The following is a 20,738-nucleotide window of genomic DNA, read 5'->3' on the forward strand; positions in this document are numbered from 1 at the left end:
TCCTGTAAGGTCTCTACCCCACTTTACAATGTTTCTTCTCCTTCTTACCATATCCTACATATCATGTCTCTCCTCTTTCCTCCATGTCCCTCTAGCCTACCCATCCCATCCCATCCCATCTCCTTGACATGTCCCTACCCCACCTCACCACTTTCTTATCCTTCTCACTATGTCCGTATTCCTCTTTACCATATCCCTGCAACTTCCCTTCCGCTAGTCCTCATTCCTCCATGCTAGGTCACTACTCCTGACCTGGTCCCTACCCCTCCTCACCATACCCCTTACCACCTCTCTACCAGGTTCTTACCCCTCCTTGCATTGTCCATGCTTCTTGCTAGGTCCATTACTGCTCCTTACAAGGTCCGTTCTTTCTCCTTATGACTCTCCTTCCATGGTCTGCACCCCTTCTCTGGTCTCAATTACTCCATACTCCTGTTCCTCCCCTGATCTTTACCTGCCTTTCCCCCTTCTTTCCTGGCTCCCATCATTCATCTCTTTCTCTTGCATTTGATGTAGGATTAATTGGATAGTGTTTGTTCAGATGATTTTACGCATATTTTTCATCAGGTAAATTCCTGCCATGCATTACTTCCGTAACAAGGTTGAAAGTAAGCTTAATTCTATTTGTGTTTTTGTTTTTTGTTTTTTGTTAAACAGGTATTCATTATTTCCAGCCAATTCTTAAGAATGTAGTTAGACTACACCATACATGACAGAGTTCGTACAGATGATTCAAACGTTTAACTTTCAAAGTAAAATGCAGTCAAGAATGCAGGTAAAAATTATTTGTGATTCTTGCACAACCACTGTGGTCCCGCAAACTTCCACATTCAGAAAATCAGAGCTGATTATGCATCCTGGACGTGGAATCCATTTCGCAAATTTCTCCCAGCGATTGCCGTTCATTTCCTGTGCGTCCCTCCCCCCTGTCTTTTCATTCATGGCTCTTGAGTGGTTTCGGTGAATTCCAGCAGTAGTGGGACCGCTAATCTGAGGCATGCATCAACTCTAATGCATGTGTTATCGTTTTCATAGTATCATATTAACCTGGATGGGTAATGAGACCATCAAGCATCTGACTCATGCCCATGACAAGTCAGATTGGCCTCAATTCACAAACATTTGATCTTCCAACACTCTTTCTAATTCCTTCCCTTACAATGCTCTTTCTAATTCCTACCCATACAATAGTTGGTTCTATGTAATCTTGTTTATGATGTGGTCTGTTTTTCTTTCAGAGATTAATTCAAACAGTTATTTCACAATTGGATTATCTTGCATGTTAGGGATGTCTCAAAACAGCTGAATTTGGTATCTGCTAGCTTCAGCAGAAATTATTCAAGTGATTATGCTTTTCCACAACAAGTTAACCAACAATAGTCTTTGTGGCATTGTGTCCCTTTCTTTATTGTGATTATCTACATCATTAAAACCAAAATAGTTCTAAATAGGGCTCGGAATTCATCTTCCACCTTTCGGAATTTGCTTGTAATATATCGAAAGGGTCTACCAAGAAACATATCTGGATGACTAAATTTGCCATTTATTAAGTTCTTATGGAGTATTTTGAGATCAGAAGTGTACAACTATTTTGATCATAGTACATAGTTTTTATTCCTGAAAAGCCTTCCCCATCCAGTAGTGGGTAGATAGAACATACGTGATGATTGATTGTGCCATATAATTTGTATTTCACAACAATCTGCATGCAATTCACTCTTGCATGAAAGATGGATGGATACTGCTATGGCCCTATTTGTTGATAATTGATAATCAATTTCAAAACATGACGAAGTAACCACGATTCGATATGTTTTAAGATTGCATTACAGTTAGAGTACCTTTTTGGCTAACTGCATTTTTGTCATTACCCAGCTGAAATTGTATTATTGGAGTGTTATTTCAGTCATTTCTCATGCTTGTGTATCCATTTTAGAGCAAAGATCAACAGATTCTCCCGGCATTTGGAGAAATGTTTTGCCTTTGATTAGAAAGATGGACGATGTCCACCTAGTGCTTCATCTTCAGGCATGTGACATCATAATATGTTAATGCAAAGCCATTACCAATGCAAATATGCAACATTTGTAGGGAACTTGTCAATGATTCACCCATTCTAGGCAAATGTAACCAGTCCCAGATGGTCACGCGTTACCGCACGGATGTATGTTGGAGAGATCAGTGCGTCTCCCTCCGCTGTTTTGTTGTGGAATCTCTGTAGCTTCCTCCTGTGTCATTCCTCCCCGTGGTGTGATAGATCATGTAGTGTGGAATTCCTCCCCTCGCTCTCCCCTCTTGAGAGCCGTGAAAACTTCCGCTGCTCTTGTCGCCATAGCAGCGCGCCTGGGATGCCTGCAACATCCTATTGCCATCATAAAAATGTTTGCCAAAAGTGAGTCCGTAAATCACGGCGGAGAGATGGCTTGCCTCGTGGCCACTAGCCCCTGGGCTGCTTATGTGCATGACATTGAAACCCTAACATTTCATAATTTAAGAAATAGAGAATGCCTGAAATAGCAGCTTCGAAGAAAAACGGAGAGAAAACAGTCATAGACTATTAATGAATTTGTTATTTCAGCCTTCTTTGTGAGATGTTAACATGGCCCAAACTTTAGTTATGTTTGGCTTGTGGGACATACAGGAGCCAATTGTGTAGCTGTTCAGTAGACAGAGAGTTGGATTATGTGTGCCTACTTTGTGTTACCTCTTTAGAAATTAGTTGTGCCACCTAAACATACCAGGCAGAAGTTACATCCTATATCACTCGGTATAATTGGTTAGACAGATGTACAGTTGTTGGACAAATGTTACTTGCTTGTCAAGGAATACATCACAAATATGATATTACAAAATCTATCAAACCTTCACTTGATGAGATTATATTAAGCAGGACATGATTGTCAAGAGCCCATTAATCAAATTAAGTATTAACACAATGTATTTTGTTGATGGTTGGGAGCTGTGTTTAATGACTGCAATGTTGGCATCAACTTGCTTTCAGTGTGTTTTTCTGGAATGTCTTGCAAGATTGTGTGTCTCAGTCCAGGAAAAAAAAAAAAGTACACCACTTTACCTTTTCTTAGTGCATCTTGTAGATTTAGTTCATACAATTTCAGGGGAGAAAATCTTACAGACATTGTCCTTTGGACATTGCAGTTACGCATTGATGTAAAGTATGTATGGAAATTTTGAATTGTAGAATCAGAAACTGGAATCTACATAATGAGCTAAGCTAACTTTGTTATATAAACATTGTTTAATTGGAAACCAGTAGAGCTTATATTGGTACCCATATTGTTATGTAAATGACAATGGTGAAGAAATCAAGAATCGTTTTCATACATTTTACTAAGTGTGAAGATCATGATAATAAAAATGTCTTAACATATATGATTATAGCCTTTGTCTTCTCTTAAATTCGTCCCACTTTTTCACCCATCCGCTTCTCCTCATTTCTTTGTCGCAGACCATTCTCCAGCAGGCAAGCAGCGTTTAGGGCGTGGTCACTGGACCAAGCAGGGCTCGGGCGGAGTCAAAAAGACCTCACAGAGAGCTGGTAGACCCAGGAAGGGCATTGCTGCAGCAGCCATGGCTGGGGCCAGGGCTGGGGCTGTGGCAGGAACTGCAGCTGCGTATGCTGCCTATGGCTTCAACCTAGTCGGTGAGCAACTTTCCTTTTGATCTAACCTTCCTTCTTCTTTTTTTTTTTTCTATGAACACGTCTGGTTTTGAAACCTCTGGTCTTATCTTTTGGAAACAAATGTATGCTGTATGAAAGTAAGGCCAAAAAAAAAAAAATTGTTGCATTGGCGTAACATGAAATTTTCAAATAGGGTCGGTCGGGCGGATTTTTTTTTTTTTTTTTTTTTTTTTTTTTTTTTGCTACCTGCATTTTACGTGTATAACTTGTGCTCAGTAAACAGTTACAACTGCTGCACCCTATGTGCTGTGTTCATCTATTCTACAAATCATTTATATGAGGCCGATATTACTCGAATTATACCCCTTCACAGAATTTAAAGATGTTGAAATCCCTATCCTGAATGTTTTCACTTCATATTTTACTATTTTGACTTAGATAAGATAGATGCAAATTGACCCATATGTACGATCTTTTCATCGCACACGGCGATCTCTATTACAGTCCCACATATACAGATTCGTGTAAGTTCTCCACACAAGAAACCTATGGCAAAACTGTGCACAATACATTGCAGTCTGAATGCTAAGTATACACTGTATAAATCTTGATAGAGTACGCGTCCGTGTTGGAAACAGATGACCTACTGATCAAGCGAGGCTATGCGAGGCGCTAGCGAGATCTCTCCACAGAACTCTTACACAGTGTAAGAGTTCTGTGGATCTCTCCCTCGTACATCCGATATCCACAGAGCCGTTTCCACTTCCGGGTTTTTTGCGATCGCGATCGCAGTCAAGAAGATACTTGATATCGATAGCAAAAAAAATAATAAAAAAACATAGGGTCGGCGGAATTTTTAGGGTCGGGCGGGTTACGCCAATGCAACAATTTTTTTTTTTTTGGCCTAACTTGTAAACCCTTGTGACCAATCTTAGTTATTGTGTGTATAATGTCCTCTAAGAATGAGTGTCGATACAGAGAGACATGAAGTGCTTGCAGTTTGTGTGGAGTGTTTGTTGAAAGTGTTAGGTTTATTTTTCTTTTTGCAGATTTTCATTAGTTTCTGCACAGAATGGAGTGAACTGTCAATGAACCCACAAGTGGGTTTCAAAAAGCATGGTGTCTCCGTGCTTGTTTTGAAGTGTGAGAAGAGAAAAATATCAGTGTTGCTATCCTGACAAATGGAGTGGCTTTGTAGGTAGATATGTGTGAGCAGTCATATTGCCCCTGTTGAGAGTGGTTACCAAGGACATGATGAAATGTTGGGGAAATTTCCTTATGACGATAACTGTAAGAGTTGACACCTTTCTGTGGAGTGTGTGGAGAATGAAGCCCTATCATCAATAGTTGACAGGCTTTTAGGCAGGTGTCACTACCTGGTATGCATTTTTAGGATGCCATATCTTGGATTCAATAACTGCAAATGTATGAAGTACATGACATTTTAATGAAAAGAAAAAAACACCCTAGATACCAAGCTTTTGACAATTGTTTTTTTCTGACGACAATTCAAAGATGCTCCTTCATCATAACAAATCTTTATCATTCTTTGATTTACAGTTCAAACAACTTGCAACAGTTAATCATTGACTAGTTTATATTCTGTCAGCTGAAGCATGTATGTGAGAACACATCTGGTAATGGGCATTTGGAACTTACAATGTGTTAAACCAGTATTTGTGGCATATTTGATGTGAGCATGTTGACTTGTATCTTGCGTAACCTTTTATTATGCAAGCCACTTCCCCAGCAAGTTCATACTAGGTGCATACGGATAGCATGAACCACTATGAGATGAAACTTTTATCAACCGATCAGCATATGTACCCTGTGCCATAGCACTATCTGCACTTGTTCTCTGTTGATAAGTGTCAGACAAGTTGGTGTTCCTGAGCCATGCAAAATGCCACAAAAATATTTCTTTTGATCTTGAATTATTTCTTTTCATCTTGAATTTGTTTGAAGGGAGAGAGAATGAGAGTGTCATGTATACAGTGTGAGAATTACAGCAGTGTCAATTCAGGACTCTCAGATTTTATCGCACTCATCATCAAGTGGTGTTAAGTATACTAATGATTTTGCTCGCGGTTTTGAATGCATTGTAGTTATTTCGTGCATGATTGAATTTGTGCAAAAAGTTTTGTACTGCTCAGTCCTTAGTACCCTGTATTTGTTATCATGATAAGTTTGGCCAAGAATGATATTTGAAGCGTATTCTTAGCTCTCCGTTCACATGAAATTCAAATAGGAGTGAAGTCATTCAGTCAGCTGTACACACTTGTGTGGCATATTGCTCAGTGTTTCTACCTAAGTGAGGAATGCCCCACCTCCTTGCTCTTTACTCCGGTTGCGTACGTGCAGCGTGTTGATTATGCACCTTCTTTGACTGCTTCATTCATTCATCGTGCCACACTTCCCATGACGTTCTTGTCTCACCTGGATATCGCCCTGGGCTCCTCGCTGCATTAGGAAAGGCAGGGAAGAAGGAGAAGAAGGAACAAAAAAAAAAATAAGGGGAACATTTGTGTTCACACTTGTCTCTTCTCAAATGCTCGACCCAATTTCTCAGCTGCATCAAGGGTTCTGGCGAATTAAAGGTTGATGCTCACAGTGCACGTGGCACGATGTCTTGCGAGGACTTCTATTAGCTAAGAATGAGACTTGCCTACTTCTATTTTTGGGTGGTATGATGGATAATCTTCATGTAACATATTAGTTACAGTGTACACTTGAAAAAAAAACAGTCTCATTATGTGTTTATATAATGTGGAGTGGACTCATAATTGTTCAGCAAACAAACTATGGGAGTAAACCAGTTGATTTGATTATTCTTTTTAAAGGGAAGTTTTGCAAAACTTTGCTATGGCATCCCAGCCCTGTGAAGTAACAAGAGAAATGTCCACCCTCATCTGTTCAGTACAGGGCTCTAAACATGTTTGTGTGTGTGTTAATGGACATGTGTCTATGTATGTAAATGTGTGTCTGTATGTCCCAGGTGTGTGTGCATGTATTACTCTAGTATTCAATCCTTGTGTGTCTGTTCGTGAGATGATGATGCCAATGTAACCTGTGACACACATCTTAACTGTTTGACTGCTTCATTCACTTTTCAGTTGCTGCAGAATTTCCTTCCAGTTGTTGTCATGAGCACAGTTCGAAGGGTTGGTTTGTTATGCCGATGCCCTTTTTAGCCATGCCCTAATCCCCCGAGGAGGGCTTCCGATGTGTCCTGTTAAAACAGCTACAGAATTAAATTGGGTCACGCTGTGTGTACCCTGTTACAGAAGTCTTCTCATTCTGAAACGAGTGTCCACAGCCACATCAAAGCTGCAGAAACAGACCAAGTAAATGCTTCGGTGCGAATGGTGCTGTTCATGGCAACATGCTGTATCTATTCAAGTAAAACAAAACAAAACAAACAAGCAGCAAATACTTCGCAGTAGACACCATACAAGTGACTTTCTCTTTGGTGTTATCCGGAGCTGATGTGAACAAACTGTTCAAGTTGTCATATTCTGTCAGGATGCTTTAGGTCTTATTTCCATATCCTTTTTTATAGAAAAATTAAGAAAATTAATGGGGAAGGGGGAGAGTGACATATTAGATGATTATATCACAAACAGGGTAAATTTGACCACCCCATCCGACCCCAAACCCCCTTTGCTGAGTGCATGGTTCCATGAATGATACCATTATTATAGAAAGATGTGCACGTAGTGTGATGGGATGCACCCAGCCCCTAAAAAGGTGAGCTAATAAGGTGGGTAAATGACGGATTGCAGCCCGGCTGAATCGGGTAGGCTGCTGTTGACATTTAGAGCGGAGCACGGCCCGCTCCAGCCATCTCGTGTTGACTGGCCCCCAGGCTTGCTCAGTCTTTTTTGGTCCTGCCTTAAAGGTAACATGGCAGCTTTATATAACTACAGCCTCACTCAATTAAACATCTATGTGCAAGTATTCTCTGTCTACTTTGAAATAGTTTTGTAATGTAGTTTTTGTCTTGTGTATTAATTCACAAATCCATGTGCAGATTTTTTTCCCACAAATATGCAATATTTTAGATACAAGTTCCGTTGCTAAATTTCCTCTCAGACAAGCTAACAGCCCGCTTTAGATCTGCAACGCGACTGCTAAGACAACACTAACTAGGCAAAAATTGGCATTCTGAACTTGTGCAAGACAGTTGTCTTCATTGTCCAACCTGGGAGACAGCGTCGTCTTTGCATTTGCATCCCAGATCTAAAGCTCGCTATTGTGAGCAAAGCAATATGAGTTTCTTTAAAAATGCATGACATTCATATTATTAAAACCACAGTCAGTGTAGATATCCATGTGCTTTGCATGACAATGGACACTTAGACATAACCTTTAAAGACTGACATTGCTGCATCCGCCTTGCACCAAACATGGAAAAGGTGGTGCTCAACACTGGCCCATTGATAAATGCATGCCCTCCATGTAGGAGAAAACAGTACGCTCTCCCAACCAATCGATGAAGCCTGAACTCAACCTCAAATTGGTCTTGCCATTGCAGTTTCTCCATCCAAAGGGAGAAGAAGCTGAGGAAAGAAAAACAAACAAACAAAAAACAAACAAAAAAAACCTAGATGGTGATATGTTATACTCTACCATGGTACTGGAGGAGCTATCACCAATTTTGGTTTGTAAGAAATCTTAAGGAGCAAAGGGGATAGGTATACATGTTAGGGATGTACCATTTGTGGATTCTAGCAAATTAATCTTCTACTTATGGTCTTTGAAGCTTAATGAGAATCTAGGCAGCCTTTGATCTTCTTCCTGTTTGTTTGTTTGTTTGTTTGTGTGTTGTTGGGTTGATTTTTGTTTGTTTGTTTGTTTGTTTGTTTTTTTGGTGTGTTTTTTTTTTGTGTGTATGCCATGCTAAAAAAGGATCTCAACTTTTTTTTTTTCCAAGAACACATTTCATGTTGATATGTAGTTACAGAGAGTGACAGTTTTATCATAACCGTTGTTTTCAGTGTCTTACGTGGAAGGACAGTAAAACGTCCATACATATATGCGTATTCATAATGGAGAACCACAAATCGTCCTTGGTATGCATATGTATGCATATTTTATGATATAATTATTCCAAATGTGTTAAGAGAGCTCTCTGAGCAGACAGGTAGCAGAGAAAAGGTCATGATGGATGACCCTTCAGTCTCATTAAAGGGACATTCCAGACGATTTTCATAATTTCACATCATGTAGTACATAAATCGACAACTCAATGTATAGATTTGTGGAATTTATTGTGGTTCTTGAGCAGAGAAACAATACTTTGAAAAACCTTAAACAAATTACACTGAACAAGGATGATGACATAGGAGGTTCACATATTTCAGAAATGTAGCAGTGTAATTCCATTACAATACCGCTTGCTTGCGAGTTCACCTGTGTATAATCTATGCATGCCTTTTTCTTTTGTTCTGCTTCCTTGAGCCCCAACTCATGCATTCTTATGGTGACTCTGCCATGTCATCATCCTTGTTCATTGCAATTCATTCTAAATTTTGAAAATATTCTTATTCTTCATCCCACTTATCACAAATTCTGAAACTCTAAAAAGTTTTACTAATCTATAGTTGTTCAAATGTAAAAATCTGAAAATCATCCGGAGGTCTCCTTTAAACAAAAGCATCTGTGCCGACTTGTTGGGGAGGGAAAGAGGTAATACTGGCAAGAAAAAGATAGGCAATGAAAAGTAGAGGAAGGTGATGCATTCAAGACAATGGTGCAGCGGAAGTGACAAGCTATTAAAGATGAACATGAGCAGTGTATTCAGAGTGGACAACGGTGCATCCAGAGGCTACATACATTGATAAATGAGCATCAACTTACAGTGTCTGTTATCTGTGAATAAACAGAGATGTGATATTTCCTGCTTGTTGTTCAGTCAGGTGCATTTTGACATTTGAAGGGGTAGGGCAAGGTCACTCGATGTTTTGATCGGGATGACACAGACATGGCTATTTCCCCATGAATCGATTGATTGATTGCAGGTAGTTTCGAGAGGAAGTTCGTCAACCAAACCTGTCAGCCATATTATACACCGGCCACCTGGTATATTTTGGCGGCAGACTGTATACATTTGTCTCAACTGAGTTACGATGCTGTGGGATTTATTAGAGATATGTCTATGGGCAAAGTGGAAAACATTATCACCAGAAAGCATGAGAAGAAAACAAAAATGTTCAACATAAAGACACATCATAATCATCAAGGTATATCTGTTGGCAAAAAAAAAAATAAAATAAAATAAGGAGTACAAGGAAGACATGGCAGCTTATAAAGTGTTCGCTCTCTGATGACTTATTTTCATGTTCTCTCAGTTATGTTATATATCTCATCGGTGGATATCACTGAGCTCAGCATTTACTGTGCTCACAAAAATTATTTTAGCTGTAGAAAATCTGGTATATGTAGCCGTCAAAAGGCTCTTATCTTTGCAAGTCCCTGTGAGAAAAAGCACGAAGTACAATTAGTTGCTACTGCTCTATGCCACAATGACATTAACTTATTTCAGTGGCACAGGGTTGACCACAGCCCAAGGTTGTCAGTATGAATTTTAAACGAAAATGAATGCATGATATTATTTCTACAAAAATATGTGCCAAAAATGTGTACAATTGTTGTATGGCGGTGTTAAGGAAGAAAAAAGGTGTAGATTTGTATCAGTTTTGAAAGTAGGAGGAAAAGGGTAATTGGTAATGCAGAAAGTTATGAGCATTTAAGTTTTTTTTTTTTCCCCAAAAACTTTTGTATTGGGCAGGAGTTATATAATCTGTGCTGGTGTGGGCAAACTGAGTGCATGTACTTCTATGGCTGCATTCATTACCAAAAAGCAGAGGGGCAATTACTGTCCAGTGCTGCCAGAGAATCTGTTAATTAGGAGCTTGATGATGATGAAAGGGAGGAAACTCGTGGAGGTGCGATTATAACTGGGCTCTGAAGCTTGGTTCTCAATAGCAAGTATTGGCCTGTAGTCTCACCTTCTTTCGTCTCACACACACACACAAAAAGAAACAGCCATCTAAAGTAAAGAGGATATATGTAAATCCATATCATACTATGGGTTTCTTGTTGATGCTCTTGTATTTCAGGGGCATCAGCCATTATCACTAATCAGTGCCATGAAATATTTCTAGATTTGCTGGTATTACACTGGTTTAGAGTCAAGGTAGCCCATCCTAAGCTTAGTCCTTTTCACATCCAAAGTAGGCATAATTATGTTAGAAAGCTCTTCAAACCAAACACACGATTCCTCTCATCAGTCTGCAGTATTACAGTGAAAACTGGACCAGAAATGCAATATGTATGGCACACCGATCACTACTGGCACATTACTCTCCAGAAAGAAAGGTGTAGATCTCTGTTTGTTCCTAAACATTCTAGCCCTCCTTTCCCCTCCCCCACTCCCATCCCCTCCCCCCCCCCCCTTTGAAAAGAAACAGGCATGATATTCTGTAGATTTAGATCTGATTTCAGATTTTTTTTTTCTTGAGTCTACACACATTTTGCTTTTTCCATGTATCAAAATCACCTGAAAATTTTGATTTTCAATTTTTTTCGACAAACCTCAATATCATCCCTGAAGAAAGTAATGATCATGAATATATTAACTTAATGAGGGCAGCATGGTGCAAATCTTGGGTAGTGTTGGCTAGGGTAGTGTGTCCTGTTTATGTGTGGGGCACTAACTACACTGTAGGTGGCAACCCTTGCCACACTGCTAATGAATTATGAATAGGGTCTAAGTGAAATGTTAATCAAGTCCTGCATGGTGCATGAGTCCTCTGGCCAGGCCTGGAATCCATGACTGATGGTTCTGTCTTTAGCTCACTTGTCATTACTGCTGTCCTCGCTTTGTTTTTCTCCATTTTGTGAGAAGTGAGTTCTTTCTTCCAACAGTTTCTTGTTATGGTGACTTTGCTGCTTGTTCTAACTCTCCATGAAAAAACCTAACTCTTTTGTCACACGGTGGACGAATTTTCTTTTCATTATTATTTTTCATGGAGGTATGGTCAGGAATTTTTTCAAAGAAAACTTATCCCAAAACATAAAATTTGCATGACATATTAGAGTAAATGCAACACATCAGTGACAATAGGAATGAAGTGCGACAGATGTTTCATCAAATGATATGACCATGCAAATGTTGCTCGACTGTAAAAAAAAAAAAAAATCACCCTTTATCACCTGACTTTCGTATGTATAATCTGTAGACTTCTCCTTAATCCATTTTCTGCATGAAAAGTCAGTTTCATATTCCCCCAAAGTAATCATTTCCATAGACCCATTATGGACATTCGTTGGCTTCCCATACACCTTCCCTGACAAGAGAAATCAATTTCTTTACTCTAATGAAAGGATTAAAAAAAAATCAAAGGAAATCTATGAGCTTGCCATGAATACCTGTCACCTCATGTTCGAGAGTTGATTAGTTTGATGCTGTGAGTCAACAACAAGAGAAAAATAGATCTGGGGTTTTTTCCTGCCATTTCTGATCAATACCTTCCATAATTCTTTTTGAGTGGAAAAATGTACCTTGTAATGCCTCTCTGTCCCTTTACATTGGAAGGCAAATTAAGAGGAGGTTGTGAAAGTGACAAAGAAGTACATAATGCACTTGTGATACACATTGTAGAGGTATCAAGACGTATTTCACAGTAAATCTGGTTCTATCATAATACGATGCATGTCCAGTGCTTTGTATTATGCTCTGATCCATTGCTTTTAGCTCCTCTCCTGCAGACCATCATTTTTGTTTGTTTTATTCTTGTGGGGATCCTACACTCCTATCCTTTTCTCTTGACATCTACTCTGTTCTTGCTGTGCTCTGTGTGGTCAGTTCTTCACCTTGTTCTTTGCTCTTTCCTTTATATTTCTTTTCGCCTTGTTCTTTGTTCTGATTCATTTTTGTTCTGCTTCATTCTTGTTTTGTCCCTTACTCTGTCTTTTTCTTCATCATCTGCTCTGTCCCTTGCCCTGTCAGTCATTCTTTCTTTGCTTTGTCCTTCGCTCCGACCTTCACCTGTCCTTGGCGGTATCTTTCGCTCTGTCTTTCGTTCTGTCCTGCATGCTGTCCTACCTTCTGTCTTGTGTTGTCCATCTCTTGGTGCTTGTCTTCTTAACCATGTCGGTCTCTGGGGACAGTCTTAATGGACCGTAGATAATTATCTAGTGGTTTGCATTTGAGTAATCAGTTTTTAAGTCAAGGAGCATGTATTATACACTTGCAGTGAGCAAAGTCAATTCCCTATCACCCCAGCTCCAGCAGGGGTTTTACGAGTAAAATTGTCATTCTAGTAATGACTACATTTGATTGTATCAAGTGTAGTCCAAAAATATTCCTCAGTGTCTTGCATAGTCAATGAAAAATGGCTGCCTATTCGATAAATTTGATAAAGTTAGTAGTGCCAGTTCTGTCTCATTTCAAAGCCATGGATTGACTTTGACATGGTGGCTTAAAATCAGAACCGTTGTTTTTGTGCCTTTCTGTGGTGTGGTAGAACCATTACTTGACAAAACATTCTCTTTGGAAAACACACAACACACACACATGCACACACACACAATCCCTTTAACCACATACATTTCATACAGAAACATATTTCCTGGGGGGGGGGGGGGGGGTTTCTTCTGAGTTTTTTTTTTTTTTTTAATTTCTCTGTCTGTACATAAATATTTCTTTGTCAATGTGTGAGCAGCTTGAAGTATTAGTATGAATGTTGACTTCGTAGTCAAGATCGAATACTGATATTTTGCTATCACCTTTCCTGTAACTTCAGAAGTACAGGGCAAAATTTAATCAAAACTTGGTGTACAGATGTGTTGTAGTTGTGTCCTCTGAAAAGCCAGTTTACAGGTCAAAGTGTGGAATTTCACTTCTTGATGGAGTAATTTAATAGTTTACTTTGGAATAATCTACTTTGGATCATGGATGAATTATTGCAGAGAAATTATTCACCCATGACATTCACCTAAAATACATGTGTTGGATAGATATATTTGGACATTTCATGACAATGATATATTGAATGCAAAGTGGAGAATAAGAATTGCTTAATTTTCCTTTAAATCTAACCATAACACCATATTAGAAAACAATATGTCAATATCTCAAATGAAATGATACCAGTTGCTGTTCATGTATTTCAAGGCTCGACACTAAGTTTTTTGTCTGGTGGCCTGACCAGACCACTAAGATTTTTATATCACAATTTTTGGTGGCCTGAAAAAGATATGTAATGGCCCGACATAAAAGTAAAAAATAACAATCCATTTTGAATCTAAGTTACCCGATTGGGCCACCAAGAGATCATTTTGGTGGCCAACACTAAATTTTAGTGGTCCCGGGCCACTTGGCCACCGCTAATGTTGAGCCCTGTTCGTTAGTTTTGCATATCTTTTGTTTATCTGTTTGATGGGGGCGGGGAAGGGGCACAATTACAGCATCTTGACATGTTTCTTTATAAGAAAAAAACTCGAGTATATTTCACAGAATGATGTCCAGAACCAAGACCAAGGGTTAACTATGAGAAATATCCACACATCCCACCAAGAAACACAAGGGTTGCATGTTTTTGGCCTCTCAAATTTCTGCCTAGGGAGTCGAGGAATGTGCTGGGACACACTCCTCCTTTTCCATCTCTTCAACTGTCAATCAAATATTTGCGGCATCCTCCAAATGATTTTGGCATCTGCCAATATCTTAAATGCCGGGGCAGTTTTTCTGTCATCTACCCTTCATTTGTTTATTTGTTTGTGTTTGTTAGCTTTCCTGTCTAATTCATATTTTATGTCATCTCTTCCCTTCCCCCCTCCTTTTTTTTTTTTTTTTTTTTTTTTTTTTTTTTAGGAGGGGGGGGGGGAGGGGAAAGGGGAGGGCATCTGTAGCATAACACAAATTATTATACAAAATATGATGTCAAGCTAAGCCTTGAGAAACCAGCCTCATATTTCAGTCCAACATTATTAGTAATCTTAAGTGACTAACATGTTGTTACAAATTTGTAGCTGCTCTCTTCAAAAAGCACACTTTGATAAAAATTTCATGAGACAAAATTAGCTCGTCATGAATACATGCAGAATATCATATTCCAAAATTAGTGTTTTCTGGAACAAAAATCCTGAGTTTAACATGTTAGTCAATAGAAATGGGTGACGTCAGCCATGCGCTATCCATTTTTGCTCAAATAAAGTTGCACGGCTGACAGCCCCAGCGTGCAATGGAACCATTACCTGAAGGTCACGTGATGGGCAATCGACCAATCGGATAGCTACATTCTTTTTAGGTGTTGCATAATAATAATTATTCACTTCCATTGAAATGACTTTAAAAACAATTCATTTGGGTATTACTGTACAGCATAACAAATATAATACCTTAAGTAACATTTCCACACTTGGAAAAAGACATTAATTAAGGTAACAATTCTCGCTATCGCCAATGACGTAAAAAGTTCCCAGATGTGGCTTTTTCGTCAAGATTTAGTGCACTAGATAGCAAGGGCACTTCCGGCGCAGAGCATAATTTGCACAACGCTAGCGTGCGCGTACGTGTACCTTACCTATAGCGCTGCGCCGACCACGGATACTAGTACAGTAGGCGGCTGTACCGCCCGAGCCCCCAGCGAGTGGCCAGGCCTGTCATACTCGTACACTGTAGTCGAGTCCCCGCCGGCGGCCGGTACACCGGTCTTGCATTAGCATGCACCTTTACCACTGCACGCAGCGCATAAGCTAACACACATACCGGTACAGCATACTGCTTGATCATGCGATCGATGTGCACATCACAGATCAGTCATCTCTGCATATGCTGAAAATATGCTGGAAAATATTCACCCACCTGGATATCGTCATGGAATGCCCATCTTTTTTTTATTTGTTCTCTGTTGAAATGTCATGAACACAATCGGGAACGAACCGTGATCTCGAACTTATCCTGTCTCCGAAGCAATTTCTTCCAAGTAAGTACGTACATTGTAGGCATTAGGCCTACACTACTACTACTAGTAAGTCGCGCGTGCACTTACTGCGCTGTGGAGTCACCCGCAAACTTCATCCACATGGCCACGTCACGTCTCGCATGCCAGTAAGGGTCCTATTTCTGCAGATTTTTTTCATTTATTGTCGTGCGAACAACACATGGCAGATTTGCAGCAACAACCAATAGTCGTATTAACAGCAATTTCTTAAGAATGGAGAAATTTCAAATCATATTAAAGCTGTAATTCAAGTCGAGAAAACCGGAAGTACACGTAGAATATAGTCAGTTGTGTGTGTAAATAGCATTAGTCACGTATCACGCGCGTACGAACGGAAGTGATTTTGCTACCGGACTATCCCATAATGCACCGTAAATGACACTTAAATCAACATCCGGGTACTTTTTACATCATTGGCGATAGCGAGAATTGAGTCACGCATACATGAACTGAGACACAAGATACACCCACATACATGAACATGAGCATACATGTGCACTCACACACACATAGACATGTACTCATTATTTGTTCAGGGACCCTCAAGGTCATTGTTTGCCACAATCATTGATTTCATATTTTGCTCCAGCAGCAAGAGATGACTTAAATCATTCATGCATCGGTAAAACAAAAATGAGGACACAAACAAACAAACAAGCAAATAAAAATAGGACAATTTAAGATCAATAATTCACTGAGCATAAAGAAGTGTGTTAGATGGATGGAGAGAAAGGGGAGCCTTTTGCCGCTTGCTCATAGCAGCCGTCAACACAAGAGTAACTACTTAAGCATGTTTTCATCAACTGGACTTTTGCTTCGTGGGTGCAGCGGGGGGGGGGGGGATGCTATATTAGCTTGTGATCAATTCATGAATTATTGTCAGTTGAAAAGGCCAAGCCCCAATTTGTATGGATGCAGTCAATTATGAATGCTGGGTATTTACCAAGCAATTGGGGTGTAAATGAGGGATAATGACTGATGTAGACTGATACACAAGCATTTGATGGTGACTCTCTCTCTTAACAAATGTCACAAGGGCAGTACATACTATGAAATGAGTGGAATTCATTTACTTATGTGTCGTCTGTGAGTTTCCCATGATGACTTGACACTTTTTTAGCACAGGTTGGTAGTGATGAAGGACTGGCGGATTCCGGGTGAAAAACGAATGATTTGGAGAAGAGTGTAACGAGTTGGCAGCTTGCCTTGAAATATTTGTACTTGACCCTAAATGTTATGCTCTATTAAAGAGATCTTATCACCAGAGAACTCGATGTATTTTTTTTTTCTATGTGTGTATGTGTGTGCACGATCCTGTTCTTTTTCTTCTTTTTTTTTGTCTCGAAGTTTCTGTGGTAAATAAAGAGGACGTGTGAAAAAGTTTGCTCCTTGGAGCTTGACGTAGGAGTTTTCAAGGAGCCATCTATTGTTCAATGGGAAAACTCTTAAGAGTTTGTTGTTGCACCTTTCAAAGTCTCAGCCTCCAGGTATCTTCTTCAGTGTTTCCATGTTACATGTAATCCCGTATCGTCTTCAGTTGGATTGTCTTCGCGAGAGACCGCTGTATGTGTCCATGTATCAAAGTCACTGTCATCACTGACGGTCTATGAACTATCTGTACAAGCCACACAGTTAACAGTTAGAAAAGGGGGGACACACACACACACACACACACACACTCACACACATCCTGTGTGAATTGATTTCTGAGACAAAAGAAGGCAGCGCCGTGCAGTCATGTGCACATGTGTGGCAGTATTCACACAGTTAGGCGGCTGCTGCCTGTTTCCCTCTGATGGTTTGGAAGATGTGGTGGGGGGGGGGGGGGAGGATGGGGGATCTGTCACACAGTTAGGCAGTTTGTCAGCAGGATTCTCCTTTGCTGGAGTGATGGTGTCTCTGCAGTAGATGGGCAGAATGACTGGTGGGACTGAATAAACTCAAGGCCACTCCAAGAAATCTGTTTTCTCTGATTCCCTGTATTTGATAATCCCTTCAAGTGGACCTAACCTCAATCCAAATAGTTTGTATGCATTGAGTGAGGTTGCCCCCCCCCCCACACATACTAGTACACACACACACACACACACACACACACACACACACACTTCGACACTCGACCAGTCGTCTTTCTTAAATAGCTTTGCTGCTAAGCAGATTGGCTGAAATCTATCTTGATTCTAACAGCTCTAATCCCATTGTTGTGTCTTCATTACAAACATAATAAAATGCTTACTACATCTCACAATACCCTAACTTCCAGAATTTTCCCACGGTGCCTGTTTTTAGTGTGCATGTAGACTGCAGTTGTGGAAATGGTGCAGTGGAAATCTACTTAGCAGCTTAGGAACAGTCGCATTTGTCGTTTCTTGGTTTCATAAAGCCATACAGTGCTGTGTGTGACGTAACCAGCGCTCAAAACTTTGTGCTGCCCACGGGGTATATCTGCCACCTGATAATGAAATGAAATGAAATGAAATGAAATGAAATGAAATGAAATTTGAAATGAAATGAAATGAAATGAAATGAAATGAAATGAAATGAAATTTATTCATATTCCACATAGTGGACATTATATGATAAAATATACAGGGTATAACACATAGTGGATATAATATCAATACTATACAGAGTATATAACATGTATATACAAAATATCGTGATATTCTGAGATAAAATCACACCATGTACAAATGTGGAGGGGACTACTTAGAAGCACTGCTTGTTAAATGTAGTCCCCCTACAGATTATAGACAAAATAGTATCATAGATAAGGCTGAGTGGAATAACAAAAACACCATATATACACTATTTACAAGGGCACAATTATGAACCGTACTATGGATATACAATAAGTAATGTATATGTTACAAAGCACAGGTTTATGTATAAAGTGTTTACAGTGTACATTATATACCATTAGAATAATGAATGAAACAGAAGATAACCTTCCGAGTATACTTAATGAAAGTACTTCTAGAAAACATTGATTGAAGTAGTATACGTTTTATTACCATAAAACTGTTTATCAATACTTATCAAGAAACAAAGTTTTGAGCTTATACTTAAAGCTATTCAAGCTCTGAGCTTGTTTTAGTGAACGATCAAAGGAATTCCAAAGCTTAGGACCAGTAAACATGAAATTTCTGTTACCAAAACTAGTTCTATTTTTAGGAAGATGATAATCATTTGCATTCCTTGTTGAGTAATTATGTATAACATTATTTTTTCGAAACATTTCCTTAAATACAGCAGGGGTAGCGTTAATTTCTACATTGTACATAAAACAACCCAGCTGAAGACGATATAAATCAGTAATCTTAGAATACGGTTTTCTTTAAACAAGACATCAGTGTGTGATCTATAAGCGGTATTGCATATCAAACGCATCGCTCTTTTCTGCAAGAGAAGTACCCTGTCCATTTTTGTTTGTATGGCATTTCCCCATGCCATTACGCCATAATTAAGGTAAGGAAGAATAAGAGTTGAATATAACATAAGAAGCACTGACTTGGGGAGAATCCGTTTAACGTGATTAATAATGCCAATATTTCTTGACACTATCTTACAAATATTATGAATATGACAATTCCAAGTTAGCTTATTGTCAATTGTAATACCGAGAAATTTTGTAGTCTTGACTTCTTTAATGACAGAATTATCAAATATCACTTGGTCAGGAAGTTGTTTAACAGAGTTACTAAATAACATGTAATTGGTTTTTTGTTTATTTAAAGATAATTTATTTGCTTTTATCCAATTTGTTACATGTGTAAGTTCTACATTTAAAACTTCTACTAACTTATTAGGATCACTGTGAGTATAGAATATGTTTGAATCATCAGCAAAAAGGATAAAAGAGAGAAAACTCGAAGAACATCGAATGTCATTTACATAAATAGAGAATAACAGTGGACCAAGAAGGCTTCCTTGGGGAACTCCACACGTGATTGGTACCGTAGACGAATTATATCCATCAATGGTAACAAATTGCTTTCTTCCAGAAAGAACAGAATGTCGTGATTTATAGTATCGAATGCTTTAGAAAAATCTAAGAACAAACCGATAGTATGACAGGATTTTTCGATTGAAGCTAAAATGGTATTTATTAAACTTAGAATGGCATGAGTTGTGTTATGTTTTTCTCTAAAGCCAAATTGGGAGTCAGATATGATGTTGTGAGATTCAAGGAAGGTAGTAGTCCTTGAATGAACAATTTTCTCTAAGATTTTTGATAACGAAGTTAACAAAGATATTGGGCGATAGTTGCTGATATATTGTCTCCTTTCTTGAATATTGGAGTCACCTTTGCGAGTTTCATTTTAGATGGTACTTGACCAGATTGTAGTGAAAGGTTATATAAAAACAATAAAGGATCTGCTATACAATGTATAATGTCTTTGATAAGGACATTGCCAATGTCATCATAGCCAGGGGCTTTGTTTGCTTTGAGCTGAAGTACAATTTTGATTAATTCTTGCCTGTCAATTGGCTTGAAAAAAATTGAGTAGTCGTTTGGTGAGGAAAGAAATTCGTAAAATGATTTATCACTTGGAGTGATAGTTTGTGCTAATTTTGAACCTATATTTGAAAAGTATGAGTTAAAAATCTCGGCAATTTCAGACTTGTCTTCAATGATAGTATTATCAACTTGAACTTTAGAAATGAGATTTACAGCCTTCCCTCTATTCAAAACGGTATTTATTACTTTCCAAGTGTTCTTGATATCACATTTGAATTGACTCAATTGGTCCGCAAAATATTTCTTTTTAGCTAATCTGACTGTATTGGTAAGAATATTTTTGTATGAAATATATTTCATTCGAGAGGTTTCGTCACGGTTTTTGATAAAATTAACATATAAAGTACTCTTGCGATTTATTGAGCGTAAGAGTGTTTTGGAAACCCATGGTTGCTTGGGGATTCGTTTGTAATCCTGTGTACGACATTTCCTTAATGGAATGCATGCATCTAGGCAATTATTCAAAAGATAAAGAAAATTATCATATGCTTGGTCAATATTTTCATTTGCGTCATACACAATTGACCAGTCCACAGATTGAAGTTTTTCTTGAACTAGAGCGATA

General features: G+C 38.8%; 1 protein-coding gene across 1 annotated transcript in view; it reads left to right on the plus strand.

Annotated features, from left to right (window-relative positions):
- The window catches only part of LOC140227809 (chromatin-remodeling ATPase INO80-like), a 151,159-nt gene that overhangs the window by 101,172 nt on the left and 29,249 nt on the right, over nucleotides 1–20,738 (plus strand). The window contains exon 30 of the mRNA XM_072308207.1: nucleotides 3,467–3,661. Coding sequence (XP_072164308.1) covers nucleotides 3,467–3,661 — 195 coding nt within the window. The remainder of the gene's footprint in view (nucleotides 1–3,466; nucleotides 3,662–20,738) is intronic.

This window comes from Diadema setosum, chromosome 1 (assembly GCF_964275005.1).
Source record: "Diadema setosum chromosome 1, eeDiaSeto1, whole genome shotgun sequence".
NCBI classification, from domain to species: Eukaryota; Metazoa; Echinodermata; class Echinoidea; order Diadematoida; family Diadematidae; genus Diadema; species Diadema setosum.